The sequence below is a fragment of the Capsella rubella genome, unplaced genomic scaffold, assembly GCF_000375325.1.
Source record: "Capsella rubella cultivar Monte Gargano unplaced genomic scaffold, Caprub1_0 scaffold_2, whole genome shotgun sequence".
NCBI lineage: Eukaryota > Viridiplantae > Streptophyta > Magnoliopsida > Brassicales > Brassicaceae > Capsella > Capsella rubella.
This window is the reverse complement of record NW_006238922.1, coordinates 10,179,806-10,191,697: the sequence shown is the minus strand read 5'-3', so window position 1 is coordinate 10,191,697 and position 11,892 is coordinate 10,179,806. Positions and strand designations below refer to the sequence as shown.

Here is an 11,892-nt window from a genome sequence, read left to right as displayed (position 1 = left end):
TACAAAACCAAAAAAAACTATAGTTCTCTCTTTTTTTTTTTTCATCAACCCTACAGTTTCTTCATGGCTCACTCGTCGTCACTCGTCTTTCAAAAGATCAGCACGGCAGAGAGGGCAATACTTACTCGAAAGTAACCACTCGTTGATACAATAATCATGAAACACATGGCCACATTTTTGCGTGAAGATTAAGTCTCGTCCCTCTTCCAAGCAAATAGGGCATGTTTCCATCTCTGGTAACTCGAATATTGGTGGAGATAATGTGACGTTAAGGGAGATATACAATGGTCCTGGAACTCGCTTGGCCTCGGAAGCGATAATGTAGGAGAGAATATTGCATAAGTAAGGATCTGGGAGGGCTGGATAAAGAAGAGGATACATGTTGTATTCATCAAAGCTAAGTATTTTGTTCAAAAGGAGGTGAGGTGTTGGGAACGGAGGAGGAGGAGTGGTTGATCCGACCACGTTTTTACGGGTTACTCTGATTTCCACAGTGTTAGATGTGGATTTGTGCATAACTACTGGACCGATGCTCACATATACTTTCCCACTCATTCTTTGGGATTAGTGGAGAATACAACAATAAAAAGTGATAGACCTCAAGGAAATAAGAAGGATTTGATAAGAAAAAAACGATGAAAGTGTGTCCAATATATATATATCGAAACGAAAACGCGTTTTAGAAAATCTAATATAGAGGGGAAATGTTATATTTCCTTTTATTTTTATTTTTTTTGGTAGGAATTTCCTTTTATTTTTTTTTGTGCAGATGGAAGTTTTATTGTTCCTTCTGTTAATATATTAATAAAAAGATTCATGCTCATTATGTTTTGTTTTTCTTTTTGTAATATTACTTTTTAAGCTTACCAATATTCCTTATTTGGACAAACGTTACATGATGCACAAGTATAAAAACAGAGTTTCTTCTTTTCTAGTTTGTTTGAGATTGAGACTGAGATTGAGATTGAGATTGAGATTGAGATTGAGATTTGAGAGAGATTGTTCTTCATTTGATTTCCCTTGTCTCTCTGGGTTGAAACGGGTTAACAAAACTCATTTTGTCATGTAGGCTTATGTTCTGTTTCTTTTAATCAAACGAGTGAGTGCGGTCCACAGAGACTGAGAGCTAGACAGTTAGGCGTTTATGAATATGAAAACTATTGAACCATGTTTCAGATCCGACATACATCATGATCTGCCCTTCTTTTTCACTTCTTTTTCTATACATCATGATTACCCTTTGTCATCTTCTGGTCTTCTGCTGGTTTCAAGCTCTTCTTCTTCAAGTAATCTCCTTCCCCACAATATACCACAACATCAGAGTTGCAAGTATCGTTGTACGCTGCCCCTTCAGATATCACGAGGCTTGTTGCTACTTGTAAGCCATCAATATGCATAAAATCAACTCGATGAAAAATAAAAACTTTACAAATAATTTTGGTTGAGTAATTTAGAAGATGAAAATAAACTAATATGTGTATTCCAATAATTACTAGTTACGTCGGCTGATTTAAGAGCTTAGTGAAACCACACGTGCTAGTGGTCTCTCTAAACCAAGAATGTAGCAGTTCCACAGTCACTCAATAATATATATGCTACTATGGACTACTGAAGAAGCTTATTGCAAGTTCCAACACCAATGGCTGCAGCGAGATGCCAACCAGCGTGAATGAATGGTGTTTCAGGGAAAAGATCATCAGCTATGAACAATGCTCCACCCAACAACGAAGACATCTTGTGTACATCATGAGCCATTTTTAAATCTGGATCCTTTAAGGCTCGTTTGGCAAATGCTACCTGTGTCAAAAGTTGAGAGATTTGGTTAGATTTTGCATCAACTGAGATTTTAGTTACATGTGAGTGAAAAGTTGAGATTTCTTAGCACCTCCATCATTCCAGTGTGAACAGCTGATACCACGAGAGGCTGGAACGGTAGAGCTAAAGCTGATGCAGCCATCAAGAACTTTTGGTTCTCTTCTCTAAGAGCCCTCGTTAGACACTATCAAAGTATATAACGGATAGTAAGTAAAACAGAACATCCTCAAGATTTTGAGGTACTAATAAAAGTTGCAAGCTTTAGTTATCTTCAATGGGGAGCAATTTTGGGATGGGAAAAAGTTAAAGACTTACTACTGTTGCTGTAGCTATCATTGTGTAATCGGCCCATCTAAGATACTTCCTCAATTTCCCTCTTGAAGAATGATACAAACTCGATGCGATTCCAACACCAATTAAGGAGTTTGCATACACCTTCATGTTCAGGTTTTTCCTATAGTCGAGAGAGCATATGCGTTCAAAATTCAATCATCGTTTGAAAGAACATAAACTGTATATATAAAATCAGATAGACAAAAAGGGATGATTACCTCGGTGCCTGCATACCGAGGAAAATGAAAGGGATGGATGTGATCACATTAGCAGCTGTTTCTAAGATACTCCGATCACCTGTCAAGATATCGTAATGAATACCAAAACAATTGAGATACAACACACAGAGATGCAAAGAGATAGACGAAAACAAAGATGGAAAGAACTAAGTAGCATATGTCAGACTTACCGTGGATGCAACAATGGATAGGTCTTAAGCATGGAGGTCTTTGTTGCCAGACACGTCTACAGAAAGATAAAAAGAAGAGCACTGAATCAAACACCAAACTTCAAGATACAATGAACAACAACTCTGAACAATATAATTGCATCAAGGACCATTTAAACTTACTCAATGAATAGCCTCTGCTTAGTTCCAGCATCAGCGGACTCAAAGCCAGACACTTGGTCGATACTCTCAAATCCAAAAGGAGAATGAGACACAACACGAACCCCATGGATACCCTCAAGGGCTTTACTCGTCTTCGATACGCTCTGAGGGCTCATAGGGAAGAAAGGATTCAATATCAAAGACCCACCCAGACAAAACCTTTAGCTAGCCAGCAAATTACTTGCTGGTCTAGCCTGGCTTGGTTCTGCTTTCTTCAGCTGCTGCTACTCTACAACTATTGAAAATTATTTCAATATGAACATAAGAGACATTGAAACAAACATTAAAAAAATTTAACCAATAAAAATCTTAAAATTAAGTTTTTTTGCCAGATTGAAAAAAAAATAGGCACGAGTCGTTTGAAGATCCTGTTAAACTAAAAAATAGATTTGCTTCACTGTGAAAACAAACAAACCCAGAGTTTCATATCCAAAAATTGATCTCGCAGGCATGCAACAATAAATTCAAATTCAATGTTAAGCAAAAGATACGATTGAATCATATAATTCAGAACAGATTTAGCTCAGTGAGAGGAAATTTATAGCTTGAAGTAAAGAAACGAACCTTTATGATGTTGTGATGGTAACTACACAGAGAGATCGAAGTTGAACCTTAAAGCGATGAAGATTTATAAAAGATAATAATGGAAGTAACAAATATGTAAAAGAGTTTTGGAAAAAAAAAAAGGAGAAGTAGAAGAAGAAGAAAAGGAAATAGCGACAGAGATGAGTCACGAATCTTCTTGTTTTGACTCTTATGGCATATTCTTTCTACAAAACAAAACTACAAGTCGGCTGTTTCTCGTACCGAATCCCCGGTTTAATCCGGTTCTGTTTCTTTTACTCTTAAGCATATGGGCCATATATGGATTGAGCCCAATATTGCTACCTTACGGGATTGAGCCAGATGTTGCTACCTTAACGGGCTTAGTCTTGTTTAGTTCTCCAATATTTATTAATGTATGGTCGAAATGTATTTGTTTATTATTCAATATTTTAAATTGCTAGTTTATGTCAAACATATTTTTAATATGATATAGAACTTTGCTAGTCTTACTCTAGTATGTATTTGAAAACAAAAAAAAAAGAAAGATATATATAACCAGTATTCTAAATTGAAATAAATGATCATGGAAAGAAAAGTGGTGGTGCAAATCCTTATGATTTAGGTCACCTATCATTTAAATTGAACGTATATAATAAGAGCCATAATAAATATTCTTGGATTTAAATATAAATGGCGACATATCAACAATACTAGCATAAGTCATTAATGTCTTGATATATATTTATGTTCGTATTTCTTGGTCATAACTCATGTCTTTTTTTTTTTGGGAAAAGATAACTCATAAGTCATTTGTATTATTATACAGAAATACTCCATATATTACATACATCACTTCCTTACGAAAAATGAAAAACTAATCAATACTAAACAAACAAAAATTGAATTACCAGGAATTTTGATAATTAATTAAGTAACCATAATATTTGAAAAAAAAAACTTCTTTAAGAAACTAATTTAATTACATATTATTGTGAGAAAAACAACAAACAAGAATAGGTGTATACATAAAACAAATAAATGCATGAGAGAAAACAGAAGTACCTAAGATTTGTTTTTTATTTTATTTTTCACAACTACATAAGAAAATGCACAAGTTATCAATTTTTGGTTATAAATACAAGTTATTGCGAAGTCATTAAATGATCAAACACCGTTTTATTAACATTAACTAGTTTCTATATAAAAACAAGGCTAAATGCTATCCTATCCTATGCCCAAAGAAGACAATAACTAGTGAGTGCCGAAATTAATACTAAAGAACACACATTCTTATGAAATGAATTTAAACTTTTAGGTCAAAACAAATAGTGCATTAATGAATATTTTCGACCGATACTTATATAGCTAGAGAATCTTTGGGAGTGCTAAAAGAAGGTCCATCATAATTAAGACCGTTATGTGTCGTCGTAATACATATCAATGTGTTATACTAGTAAAAGAAGTAGTGATGCACTAATATTTAAATCTAATTACACAATTCCCAATGGTTGAAAATCAAACGCGGTCTCAAAATTCAAGTTTATACTATGTTTTCATCTTTATTTTTTATTTTTTGTATGTCGATTTTGTCTTTACCACGACACAATATTCGAATTGGTTCTCTAGTCTATTTGATTTATATACAATACAACTCGGAGGGTTTACAAAAAAAAAAAAATAATAATAATAATAATAAAATACAATACAACTCGGAATCTTAGCAATTGCATGCATTTCATATACATAAAACGTTACTAATTCATGTTTAACAAAAACACACGCCGTAGTAACAAGCAACAAGACATGAAAACCCGTGTGGCATCGGTTCTATGACCAAGGACGTAAAGCCGCTATGGCATTATGTTTGAATTCATCGTCTGCAACACACTGCACATAAAATTTACTTGGTCATATTGTCTCATTGGCCTAGATATTTTTACTTGTAACGGATTTGCAAAAAAAAAAACAAAAAAAAATGAAAAACGCCATACCGAACGTTCAAGCTTGTAGACATTTATTGACGTGACTGCGTATAGTTAAGAAGATGTAGCTAGAAAAGTGAGGATTATGTAGAAATAGGAAAAAGGTAAAGAAGAGAGGCAGATGGGAGCAATAAAGAAGATGGACAGTGTCACAGACACCAGACCACAGCCCTGGCCTGAACATTTCTCTTCTCCACATACATATATAATATATGCATGTGTCCTTTATAGCAAACAAATAATATCAACCTCGGTCACTCAATCTCGTTATTTCTTTCATTCATTAACTAGTTTCAATGTTAAACACGTATATATGCTAAGATAAAATGAACGATTACGACAAAAAAAAATGTTTTACTTAGTTTAGTTGAAACATATCTTGTTTATATAAAATATGGATGATATGAATATTTCATACTTCGATTTTGTTGCAAACTTTTTTTTTCCATTCACTTCTCACAGCCCTAGAAGGCTAGACCATTTTTGGAAGTGGTTTTCACCTCTCTTTTTCCTGATATGGCAGTAAAATGATTTTTAATATGTAATGGCAGTAAAATGATTTTTAATATGTAATTATTACTGTTAAATTTTAGTATGTCTTAAAAGATTTCAATCCATTTATACTAGCATCTTTTTACCCTTATTTATTTGTTTGTTTGTTAAAAGCTATAACACTAATGTAAAGTACCTTTTAACTCTTAGGTAACTAATACATTGTTTCTCTTAAAAAAACGACTGTGATGGATATAATGCAAAAAGCTGGTAAAAGACCTTGGTTGATCGGGTATCGAAGGAATCCCTTTACTTTGAAACTAATAGTGCAAGCTTTGTTATGCCGAAACCTAAACCTAAATGCCACTTCTGTCGGAAGATGTAATCCCCACGAAACCACGGTTGTGAATGCTTTTACGCAATTTTGAAATTCGAGTGATAAAATATTTTGAGATGGGTGCTGTTTTGTACGCTTTGCAGATGTGTCCATACTCAATGGATAGTGTTGAACAGTTAGTTTAACCTTTTTTGTTTGTTTGCCACTGAGCAGTTGAAGTAAATCTCAAACTTTTAGGGTACTCAAAATAATTAAATAGGTTATATAAAAAGATGGTAATGGTAATAGTAATATGAGAGAGAACTATTCCCACTTACTCAATTAGTAGGGGTAGGTATATGTTGAGAGCAAAGAGAAAAGTTATGGATTTATTTATGAGGGTAGATGCTGAACAAGGAAGCTAAATATGATTCAGAGCTTCTTCTGCACACACTTTCTCAAATTCCAATTACTAAAACCATATTACTCATTTCTTTAAACAGTACACAGCAAAGCTTCTTCTGTTCTAGTCTTCTCAAGTTACAACCACCAAGACAGACAGTAACACCATACCATCTCCTTTCTTAAAACATCACACACCAAATGAGATGTGTGAATGTTTTGCACTAGCCTTCTCAAATTTCAACCACTAAATATCCAAACCATCTCACAATTCTTGAAACATAACACACCAAATAAAAGACAACTCAATATTTCTAAGTTATTGATTTCTCTTTAGTTATAACACACCGAATAAACCACAAACAACATTGTAACCGTTGCAACACTTGTAACCAGTTTAGAATTTTCCTCTTTAGTTATATAAAGTATCAAGATAATTTAATCTCCTTTAGTTATAAATTCTCAATACTAACATTAAAAGAGTTGAATATAGCCGAACACAATCCCTACCCTAAAAGCTAAATATAATCGTTTCTCTATGCTCCATGAATTAAAAAAAAAACAAAAAAATAGGATCTCCAAACTTACAAAATCTATAACAAACACGATTTTACATAAACGCCAGTACCTTCGGATCGCGATTGGCGTTCCACGTTTGCGTTTTACTTCGTAGCCCTCGTAGGTGGTGGGTGAAGGGAGGGTAAGTGATAATAATAGCAACGCGTAAAAAGTTAGTTGTGGAGAGGATTGGGACCCGTGTGAACTACTCTCTTGTCGTCTCCATAAATGTCATCTACTCTTCTCAATGGCCCACGAAACGTCGCCGTAGTAGTAGTAGTAGTACTGTAGCTCAGAGCCTTTCTCGACGGTGGCGACGGAGACACGACGAAGTGACGACGAGAAAAACCAACAGAAGAAGAAGAAGCTGACGAAGACAAACCTATCTGAAAACTGACAAAGAAGAGAAAGAAGAAAAAGAAGGAACACATGTTCAAGAAGTTCTTGTCCCATCTTGTTCTGTTATTTCCATGTCTCTCTCTTGGTACAAACACGTGAGTCGTCATCTCACAAAAGCCTTGTTCCGGAGTAACAAGAAACTGACGAACATGAAGACAAAGGGACAGTGAAAAGAAGTCAAAGCGAAAAAAAACAAGAGAGAAGAAGGAGAAGTAGAAGAAGAAGAAGAAGAGAGAAGTGAGTTTTATTTGGAATGCAAAGTTTGTTGTCTTGTGGGTAATAATAAGATTTTTCTTTGTCTTTTTTTTTGACTTGTTAAAAGTTATTTTGTTGCTTTTTTGCTCCTTATGGGTCTTCGGATCCTTCTAAGATCTGGCACTGTTCTTTCCTCTAAAAGGCAAAAGCTTTACAAGAATTCTTTTTTTTTTTTTTTTTTGCAGTCTCTCTCTCTCTATCTCTTTGTCTCGGAAGTCGTAAGCAAAGAGAGTGTGTGTGTGTGGTCTGTAGAGAAAACAAAGTACGACAGGCGGTATTAATAACGGCTGTCACCTCTTTGTGTTTATTCGAGGGAAGCGTCTTTGAAAGCACTCTCTTCTCTTTTCCATTACTATAATACTATCTTCACTTTTTTTGTATTTTTGTGTTGTTTTAATGAATACGTTACTACTAGTAATGTTGACTAGTTATGAGTTTTGACGTGCTAATAATTTGTGTTTAGGGGAGTTTTTTCTTGGTAATGACGACGATGAGTTGTGTTATTAGTAAATCTCATATGATGTAACAGTGACACATTGGCCAATGTTTTCTTTTGAGGCATTTGACTTTGTAGGTTTAGGACAGCTCACTGTGCTTAAAATAAACACCCTACTCTTTTTTTCTTTTCAATCGATTATTGCGGTCAAAGTAGATGAGATTGCGACGTTGTAGTCGATTTTTAAAAGAACTAAATTTGTGTGTGTATACCATTTTAATTCTACGGTTAGATATCAGGAATACTATAATTAGTATTACTGTATTAAGTTTAAAGTGATACAATAAGTGATAATGTCTTGAGACTCTTGACCAAGAAAAAACAAAACAATAATTGCTGCAATATCTCTGAATCCATGACTTTATATCATAAACTCACATATATAACATCATGATTTTATTTTTTTGGCGTGGCAGAATTATTAGTGTATGACAAAAACTCGGATTTCAAAAATTATTTTGTTCACCAGCATCACCCACGCAGTCGATCGTAAATAAGATCCGGTTTCATTAGTAAATAAACAAAAACGTACGAGAATTCATTTTTTTTTTTGTTATGAATCATAGTGGATTGTCATAACAAGCCCAGTAAAGCCCGACTCATGTAAAGCCCGGTCCGGCCCAATGTTATGGAGGTGTAACTTGTATTAGGATTTACTTGTAACCTCCTTTGTATAAACCTATATATATGACTTTAACCTAATGAATAAAGAATCCCAGTTCCCTCTCTATTCTCTCTAGTCTATAACACGTTATCAGCACGATTCTCTAAAAACCCTAAAAGCTAAAATCACTTCTAAACCCTAAACTTAAAAATCTCGGCGGCTACTGTTCATCCGTTACTGTTCATCGTCAACACTGTTCACCGCCGTCACTGTTCATCGGCGGTTACTGTTCATCGCGGATCTTTTCAGAAGCTTGAGAAACCGAGGTCTTTAGCTCCCGGTCCAAACCATTCAGAATCCAATTGGTGATAAAGAGGTAAACACCATGAACCCTAAAACAATTGATTCATGTTTTATAAAACCTAAAACCATGATTTTGAACATGTGATTGTTGATTAAAGTGCTTTTCATATGAATTTGTAAAACCCTAGAAATATGAAATTGTTGTTTAAAGTACTTTTCACATGCAAATATGAAACCCTAAAAAACATGAATTGTTGTTTGGACCACTTTTCATGCGTTTATAAAATATGAGATTGTTCTTTGGACTACTTTTCATGCAACCTAAAATCGATTGTAAACTTGTTTTTTCATATGGATTGATGTTTGCTAATATTAATATGAATTATGAAATCCTAATACTTGATTAACATGAAATCAAATATGTATGCATGATCACCTTAGATTTTCTCTTTATGAAATCGAATATGAATGCATGATCACCTTAGATTTTCTCTTTATAAAATCGATCAATGCTTGAGCACCTAGAACTGCATGATAAATTCTAAAGTATTAAGATCATGAAAATTATATGCTTGAAATTGCATGATGGATGATGGATGTTTGATCTTATAGATATCGCATGCTAGGATGCTTGATTAAAATCGCATGAATGCTTGAGCACCTAGAACTGCATGATATATTCTAAAGTATTAAGATCATGAAATATATGCTTGAAATTGCATGATGGGTGTTTGATCTTATAGAAATTGCATGCTAGGATGCTTGTTTAAAATCGCATGAATATATGATGAATAAGAATTTCGTTCGGCATGTATGAGACTATAAGACCATGAGATAATGAGATTATGAGATTATGAGAATCTCGTTTGGCATGTATAAGACTATAAGACCATGAGATATGAGAATAATAAGACAGTGCATGGACCTTGTCCGGGATGATCGTTCGGAGAAAAGGGGACGCGGCTCGGCGAGTTTATACTCGTCCGAACTGATGCGCGGGCTACCTCTCTACCGGACGGTTGGAACGGGCAACGGTAATAAAAAGGTTTATAATGAAACCTAAACATGAGCATTTGTCCTTCTTTTGAGATATCAAAACTCAATAACTTGGATTTTAACGCCCTTAATCTCTTGGGAGATAATTATTTGAAATATGCGTTGGATGTTAAGATCATCCTAACATCAAAGGGGCTCGTTGAATATATTGTTGATGGCAATGACGAGCCCGATATGAATAAGGCAAATATTCGCCATCACCTTGTGGAGAGTCTCAAGGATTAGTACTTGTCTATATTGAGAATCCCTTGGACCTTTGGAACGAACTCAAAAATCGTTATGATCACCAACGTACGGTGTCACTACCAAAGGCCATGTATGATTGGATAAATCTCAAGATCCAGGATTTTAAATCCGTGGACAGATATAACTCAGCCATGTTTAAGATAGTTTATATCTTGAAACTGTGTGGAGAAGAGATAAGTGAGAAGGATATATTTGAGAAAACCTTCTCCACCTTCCACACAAGTAACGTATTGTTATAACAACAATATCGTGAAAAGGGCTTTGAGACATATGCAAGTCTGATCTCATGTTTATTGCTCACCGAGCAAAACAATGAATTGCTAATGAGAAATAGCGAGATGAGACCTCCCGGGACAGCCCCACTCCCTGAAACCAATGTTGTTGCATCGGATAAGAAAGAAGCCAAAGAGGCTCACCACGTCCAAAGAAATAATAATACATCCGGCCATGGACGTGGTAAATGGCAAGGACGTGACCGTAGTCACTCCTCCGGTCGTGGACAAGGTCGAGGTCGCGGGTATCACGGCAGAAAAGGCCGTAGCCGTGGTACATCTTTCAAACCGCAAAACCCGACCGGAAAATCAGTTTGCCATAGATGTGGGATGGGGAACCATTGGGCTAAGAATTATCGGACTCCCAAGTATTTTATTGACCTCTATCAAGAGAGTGTAAAAGGGAAGAATCCGGAAGCTCATTTGGTGCATTATGATAATAAGGATGATTTCGATCATACCAAGGATGATCTCATGGAGACTTCCGATTGCCTTTAATAAACCAAGTGTTTCGACATCAAGCTTTGTTAAGCTTTATAATTCTCTATAATAATTTGGATGTATTCTCAATAATTACTATGGATCTATCTCTATGGAATAATTTTATAAAAGTGTTTAAGATATAGTTTGTGGTGGATAATAGGGCAAGCCACACGATCTTACACTTAAAAATGCCAATAAGTACCATAGCGGGTATGGCTAATTTAATTGAAGGCTACGGCCATATATTATTGCCCATGGGTACGCTTTTAGAGATTTCTAATGCGTTATATTCACCCAGCTCAAAGAGGAGCCTATTATCTCTCAAAGATATTATAATGAATGGTTTTCATATTGAAACCAAGGGCAAAGGAAACAAGAGAGTTCCTTATGATTTATGAAATTGCCCAAGGCCATAAGAAAGTCCTATAGACTATACCCGCTATATCATCAGGCATTTACTGTGCTAAGGCCAGTAAGATATATTCTAATGCCACGGTAAACAAAGGGTTTACCGAGAGATTCACTTTATGTCACGACCGGCTTGGCCATCCGGGTCGAGTATGATGCGAAAAATAATCATGAATATATAAGGGCACACACCGAAAGAAATAAGAGTTATCCCATAGAATCTCACGTGTGTAGCATGTTCACAAGGGAAACTCATTATAAGGCCATCACCAGTCAAAGTGATTAAAGACTATATGTCTAGATAATGTTGGTGAAT

At 35.2% G+C, this 11,892-nt stretch overlaps 2 protein-coding genes across 3 annotated transcripts; both read right to left on the bottom strand.

Annotated features, from left to right (window-relative positions):
* Positions 1-78: 78 nt before the first annotated feature.
* On the bottom strand, positions 79-555 carry LOC17896010 (RING finger protein 44). Its single transcript, XM_006301823.1, has one exon. The coding sequence runs from the start codon at positions 553-555 to the stop codon at positions 79-81; it is 477 nt and encodes a 158-aa protein (XP_006301885.1).
* An 835-nt stretch (positions 556-1,390) lies between these two features.
* Positions 1,391-3,488, bottom strand: LOC17895036. 2 transcript variants are annotated; one of them, XM_023787590.1, is made up of 7 exons: positions 3,323-3,488; positions 2,720-2,993; positions 2,558-2,613; positions 2,367-2,445; positions 2,131-2,269; positions 1,886-1,999; positions 1,391-1,797 (listed from the first exon to the last, which is right to left on the bottom strand). In XM_023787590.1, the coding sequence occupies exons 2-7, from the start codon at positions 2,872-2,874 to the stop codon at positions 1,606-1,608; spliced, it is 735 nt and encodes a 244-aa protein (XP_023643358.1). In that variant the 5' UTR covers positions 2,875-2,993; positions 3,323-3,488; the 3' UTR covers positions 1,391-1,605. The 2 variants fall into 2 exon arrangements, with proteins under 2 accessions (XP_023643358.1, XP_006302749.1); XM_006302687.2 differs by having other exon boundaries at positions 2,720-2,987.
* Positions 3,489-11,892: the final 8,404 nt, after the last annotated feature.

What these genes read in the sequence shown, in the direction of transcription:
- LOC17895036 (XM_023787590.1), bottom strand. Translation starts at nt 2,874, where the DNA reads ATGAGCCCTCAGAGCGTATCGAAGACGAGTAAAGCCCTTGAGGGTATC. An exon ending in AAGCAGAGGCTATTCATTGA is followed by an intron (nt 2,614 to 2,719) that starts GTAAGTTTAAAT and finishes ATCTTTCTGTAG; the next exon opens with ACGTGTCTGGCAACAAAGAC. An exon ending in TGATAGCTACAGCAACAGTA is followed by an intron (nt 2,000 to 2,130) that starts GTAAGTCTTTAA and finishes ATACTTTGATAG; the next exon opens with TGTCTAACGAGGGCTCTTAG.
- LOC17896010 (XM_006301823.1), bottom strand. Translation starts at nt 555, where the DNA reads ATGAGTGGGAAAGTATATGTGAGCATCGGTCCAGTAGTTATGCACAAA.